At 45.0% G+C, this 6,000-nt stretch overlaps 1 protein-coding gene across 1 annotated transcript; it reads left to right on the top strand.

Annotated features, from left to right (window-relative positions):
• The first annotated feature begins 3,618 nt into the window (after positions 1-3,618).
• LOC115048474 (ovarian cancer G-protein coupled receptor 1-like) lies at positions 3,619-4,642 on the top strand. Its single transcript, XM_029509939.1, has 2 exons — positions 3,619-4,481; positions 4,606-4,642. The coding sequence occupies exons 1-2, from the start codon at positions 3,619-3,621 to the stop codon at positions 4,640-4,642; spliced, it is 900 nt and encodes a 299-aa protein (XP_029365799.1).
• The last annotated feature ends 1,358 nt before the right edge of the window (positions 4,643-6,000 follow it).

The raw sequence follows: 6,000 nt of genomic DNA, 5'->3' as shown, positions 1-6,000 counted from the left end.
ACCAACTGGAGAACGTGTTATAAAAATAAATTATTTCAAGCATGTTCATTTGTAAGTTCGCAAATAGAAAATATCGGACGACCTTTCACTGCGATATGAGAACATCAAATGAAACAATTTGTCGAATCATTCGCTGCATGAAGCTTCTCGTTTTGTCCTCATCAGTCTGTGATCAGTCTGGTTGTGTTGGTTGTGTGTTCTGAAAAATACAGTGACTGACAACGATCCAACTTGCTGACGGATGATTGGAGGGTTGACGCCGTCAGGACACTCGCCTCCTGCAGACAATGAAGGAAAGACAAGGACATTTCCATCAGCTTCAAGATTCACCTACTTATTGACAGATCAAATGGACGCTTTAGGACAAACAAAACCCAACAAAGAGAGAACTTTTAGTCTAATAAGTAATAAAACACTTGCTGGACTGAAGGCCACCTGTTCAGTCACACACAACATGACGGCAGATTACTTGTATTGGATTTAGTTAAAAAAGCTAAACACCATTATTATTAATAATAATAGGCTAAACAGTCAGCAGTAGAGTTGAGTGGACTGTTGTGACGTTGATGATGGCCCCTCACCTCCTCCCACAGCAGGGGCTCCACACTTTGGAGAGCAGCGTCGCCCTGAGCGGACTGCAGCCCCTGGTGTACAGCATCGGGGTCAGAGCCGCGTTCACTCGGGGCAGAATGCGAAGAGGGTCGGTGCCTTCGTTTCTGAACGTGTAGCAGTTTAAACCGAAGAAATTACAGGCTGTTACGTGACAGAATATGGGCAGCCAGGTCCCTAAGAAAAACACAGCCACCACCAGGATGAGATAGACCGAGGAGCGCTTGTTGTCTCTCTCCTCGGAGGGCGGCTCCCTCTCCAGCTGGAACCTGGCGATGATGAACAGCCTAATATTCAGCCCTAACATTATGGTCACCGTGAATATGTTCCCCACAAAGGTGCCGATGCTGGTGATGCGTTTGGCCACCCCGACTGTGACCAGGTTGTTCACCCCCACGATGAAGAAGGCGTACACCCAGTAGGCACAGATGACCATAAGGGTTCTGCTGAGGGTCATGCGGCGCGTGTATTTGAAAGGCGACACCACCGCGTGGTACCGGTCTGCCTGCGCCGCCAGGATGGCCATGTAAGACAGGCCTAAAAACGTGGGGACGATGTAATAGGTTCTCGTGGGGGAGTCGAAGAAATCCCTCACATGGAGGACTCCGGCATAATAATAAGAGACGCCGGTGCAGATGTCGCTGAAGCAGGTGCTCAGCATGTACATGAAGCGGTTCTCTCTGCGCAGCGCCCCGTTCAGCAGGATGGCCAAAGACACCGACATGTTGAGGAAAATGATGGTGGCAGCCAGGAGGATGTTAAAGAGAAGCATTAACACATTGCCAAAGCTGGTGGGGGGCAGCACAAGAGACAAACCGAAGCTGCCGTTACTCATCGGTGCAGAGAAAGTGTTCAGGTCTGCATTAGACAGAGGGAGGGGGTTCACTCCTGCTCTGGTTTATGTAGGGGAAACAGTCAACCTGACAACAACTGAGTCACTTTGATTCCCAAGTCAGCAAGCTCCTGGTAAAACATGTAAACATCTTCTTATAGTAACTGAGGTCAAGCTTTGGAAAGCAATGCAATCATAATAATTAAGCGAATGGTTGGTTGTTGTTTTTTCTTTGTATTTCAGCTACCGACATGCCAAACCAAATGAAAGAACATATATTACAGTAATACTACAAGTGTTGCAACCTGAAAGAGTCTGGAGCAAACAATGCAACAATTATCTTAAATCTGTTCTTACTGTTTATAAAAGTCTGGCTTAAACTTTTTACTTCTGTTCAAGTCCTCATTATCAACCGTTTTATTTCAGTGTTTCAAGGAAACTGCCAGACGTGTATCCATTGTGGAAAGTGTCTTCAGACAGAGTTGAAGAGTATTTGAGTAATTTCATGTTATTATTTTAACAATTTAGATCTCCAAGTCTTTGGTTCCTATTTGGGGAAGAAAATGGATTTTGTTGCAATACTCTCCTGCAGTAGAAGTGCATTGCTTTCAAAATTGGGAGGAAAGGTTGAGTAAAATGGAAAACAGGTTGCTTGATCAGGGGTTCATCCCACAACAAAGCAACCTACAATGCAAAACAAACCCAAAAAGGAGAGGTCTTTTCACAGCAGGACCCGATAATGATTCCTGTTGAAATATTTAAAGCTAATTATTTGTTCTATGCCTTCATTTCAGAAACACCGAGACAGTGTTGGCTCAGTTTAAACCTTGGAAAATGTGTTTGAATACTTTTGACCTTACTAATTGAAAGAAATACAGAAAAACTCTCCTGTACAGGGTGCAATTGCACGTGTGACAAGATCACACACAACTAATATAGTCAGGGCCTGGTGGATGTTGGCAGGAGCTGAGCTTTCAGGCCACTCTGCAGAGGGAACAGAGGTATACTTCACCCTGGTGGTTGAAAAGCGCACTGCCCATAATCAGGTACTCAGGTGATCCACGCTAATATGACTAACATGCTTAAAACATTTTACTGAATCCAGTGCAGTGAGTCCTTTCTTCCTTCACATGTTTATGTTGTCATGCAAATATAAGCTTCGAGGTGTTGCTCAGATTTGAAGATTGTAATGGCAAGCAGGGAAAGTTCGTTGACACTTACTGTAAGTCGACCAATTTCCTTGTCATCAGTCAATTAATCAGTTGCACAGAAGTCCATCCTCTGCTACACAACTGTAGTGAAAAAGACAGGACGAGTATTCATTAACTAAAGCGAACCAACAAATGTCTTTAGCTGCTCCTGGATAAGGTGCAGCTTTAAAAGGAAAAGATACTGACATATTCGATCAATAGCTCATAAGTGAAACATTGTTAAAACACAAAGAGCCCCTCTTTCATACCGTAGTAAGGTAGAAAGTTGGCTACAACTTCATTTTTACCAAAGTCACCAAGTCAGCTGCAGCTGAGTGCGCAGGGACCGTCCACAAAGTGCAAAACCGAAGCGAAAAATATTCAGTACCATCACTCTTATTTATTATAATGTCACCAAAATCACCTCATTCGTTAGTTCTAACGTGTTGGCTATACTAAAGCACTTCAAATTAAAGGGCCATAATTTTATCGAGTTTTTGTTCAGGAAAATATTCCATACTATAACCCCCAAACTATATAAAAGCCTATTTTCAAAAACAACTGTTTAATAGTAAAAGCATCATTTAACTTAAACGCTGATTGGGTGCAAATGAAGTCGTCGGCCTTAAAATGACTTAGTGGTGGAGACATGAAGGCACTGAGGTTCATAAAAGCTACGGGGTCAGTCTTCAGTCTTCAGATGAGGGGACATTTCAGTAGGCAGGCCGCAGCAGGCCACCACGACTCGCTGAGGACTCACAATCAAAAAGTGATTGACGGTGATCTTGTTGTCACCCTTATGCCCCTGACCAGACAACCATGGGACTTTGTGATTGGATTTATTCTCTCCATCTCTACTAAACACACTTCGGCTGTTTATGGCTCAGTGTCTGGTCCCCAGAGGACAGGAGGTGTGCGTCAACCCTGACTCCGGCTCCATCCGTGCGGCTTATAAAAGTGATGGATGGCCTTTGGCGGAGCGTCAGGATGCTCCTGAACGCCACCGTCCCTCTGTCGGTGGGCTTTAACACTCCGGGGGACTTCTTCATCTTCATCTTCCACACCCTCTTCGCCACATGCGCCGTGCTGGTCGCCGGCTCGGTGGTGGTCGGGATCTCCTCGTCCCGGTCTCTGCGCGGCCAGAACCGGTTCATATTCATGCTGAACACCAGCATCAGTGACACCCTGACCGGCTTATCGGTCTACTACCTGGGCCTGTTCGACGTCCAAGAGGGCTACCCCTCAAGGAACGGGACGTACTACATCCTGCCCTCCTTCCTAGGGGTCAATGTGTTGACCTTCCTGTTCGCCCAGTTTGACCGCTACTTCGCTGTGTGCCACCCTTTCTTTTACAGCCGCTACATCACCAGGTCTGTGGTGATCGGGATCTGCGCCTTCTGCTGGATTTACACCTACTCCATCCTCACGGTGCAGAACGTCGTGCCCGTTTCCAAAGCGGCTCAAATAAACGCGTTTGGCGTGATGACCCTGCAGATCATAGTTGTGGTTAAATTGCTGATGACGGTGAAGTTGTACATCATAGCTCGGGGTCACCTGGTCCGAGAGGCGACCAGAGCCGAGAGAGACGTGGAGAAGGAGTCTCTGCGCATCATCGTGTTCGTCGTCATTTGTTTCTTGGCCCTGTGGTGTCCGTCCTTCGTCAATATCATCGTCAGGCAGCTGACTCGGAAAGGTCTGAGGTTTAAAAACGAGGCCACTAACGTGTTCGCCATCATGGCCCGCCTCAACGCGCTGGTCACCCCGGCTCTGTATATCTGGGGCAGCCCGGCGCTGCGGGAGGTCACCTGGAGGGTAGTTTGGAGGAGGATTTGCCCCAGAAGGAGGGCAAGGTCCGTTTCAACACCCACGCCGGGTTACTTAGCGCGCCTAGAAACATTTTAGTTATGTTGGATTCTGTGAGTAAATGATATTATGTGAGATGATTAACTGTAAACTGTCTGTCTCTCTTCTCAGAATTGGCTTCGCCTTTAATGGAGCGACTATTAAATGACAATGAAGCAGCCGGCATCATTATGAGGTATCGCTGAACGGGCCCATCACGAAGCTGACATTACATGTTTCAATCAATGCTGAATTGACGGGCACTGTTGTTACAAATGTTGTGTGTTTGTGTGTTTGTTGACTGAAGCAACCATCGCTGGCGGAGCAGTGGCACATTTTGCGTGGATTTGGGTATAATACCAAATGTAGGATTATTGGACTCACACCAGAGTCACACATTCTGACGTTTCATTGAAGACAGGTTGTGTTGCTTAAATCGATGCCCACATATTGTTTTTCATGTGAAACACACGTGTTACTCCTGTGACAACTCCTCCATTGCTTGACCTTCAATCTGAACACGCGTTGTCTGGTTTTATTTTTATGGAAAATTCATGAATGTGCCGTCTTGTTTTTCTTTAAAGCCGTTATTGAAAGTTTGAATGGTTTTAATGATCAAGGTTTCACTCCCTGAAGGCTCCATGCAGTGATCAGGTTGTCATTGCAGATTCCAACTGCTGTGGCGATAAGATCAAATCACCTGCGGCCTAAAGGGGATGACGTCTCACACCAGCCTGCCTCCAACATGTATTTGAACCGAGTCCCCGAAAACACCGACTGACGCAAAAGCTGCATCAGAAAGGGAGACAGTGAAGCAAGAGAGCGTAAAGACGAAGGAGGGAATGCAATGATAAACGAACTGAGGTCAGCTTCCCCGTAGCTGATACCCATTTGACAAAAACACATGAACAATCCGTGCCTGACATTTCATTGAGTTTGACGGGATTCAGCGGCGATGAGGAGGATGAAGGTGGAGCTGCCGGCTCAGGCCGGAGGTTTTAAGTTGGTCTGCACTGTCTTATCGCTGAAATAAATACTAAATACTCGTCTGCTGTTGCTTGCTGAATAAAGGCAAAAATGAAATAAAAAATAAACAAATCCAAGGAAAAGGCTGGAAAACAGTTTTTAGAGTGAAAGAGTGATGAGACCGAATCTGTGTTTCAGCATATCTACAGTAAATTTCCTGCACACATGCACTGAAAAGAAATATTTTGTGGTGTAGTAATATTTATTAGGTTAACTGTCACAATATTTACTTTCTATTTGTAAGTATCAATGGCAACAGTAATTTGTTTTTGTTGTTCATTTTATGTTATTTATCTTATGACCATATTTAGTAGTTCATTGTGTGTTAATTCTATCTACACATTAGATTTATGATAGCTACACTTAACAGCGATCATAAGTGATAACATCACATTTTAATTAGATATTGTAATAAAACCTTCTTATTACATAGCTTTTTATTTTTCCTGTCTATTGATGTTAGAAGGGAAGTTGGCCAGTGACATATCTGTCGTTTTATCT

Source organism: Echeneis naucrates, chromosome 9 (assembly GCF_900963305.1).
Source record: "Echeneis naucrates chromosome 9, fEcheNa1.1, whole genome shotgun sequence".
NCBI lineage: Eukaryota > Metazoa > Chordata > Actinopteri > Carangiformes > Echeneidae > Echeneis > Echeneis naucrates.
This window is presented reverse-complemented; position numbering and strand designations above follow the sequence as displayed.

Bases quoted from the DNA above. Each gene is read 5' to 3' on its own strand.
- LOC115048474 (XM_029509939.1), top strand. From the start codon at position 3,619: ATGCTCCTGAACGCCACCGTCCCTCTGTCGGTGGGCTTTAACACTCCG. The intron at 4,482-4,605 runs GTCCGTTTCAAC...CTCTCTTCTCAG, and splicing joins TGCCCCAGAAGGAGGGCAAG to AATTGGCTTCGCCTTTAATG.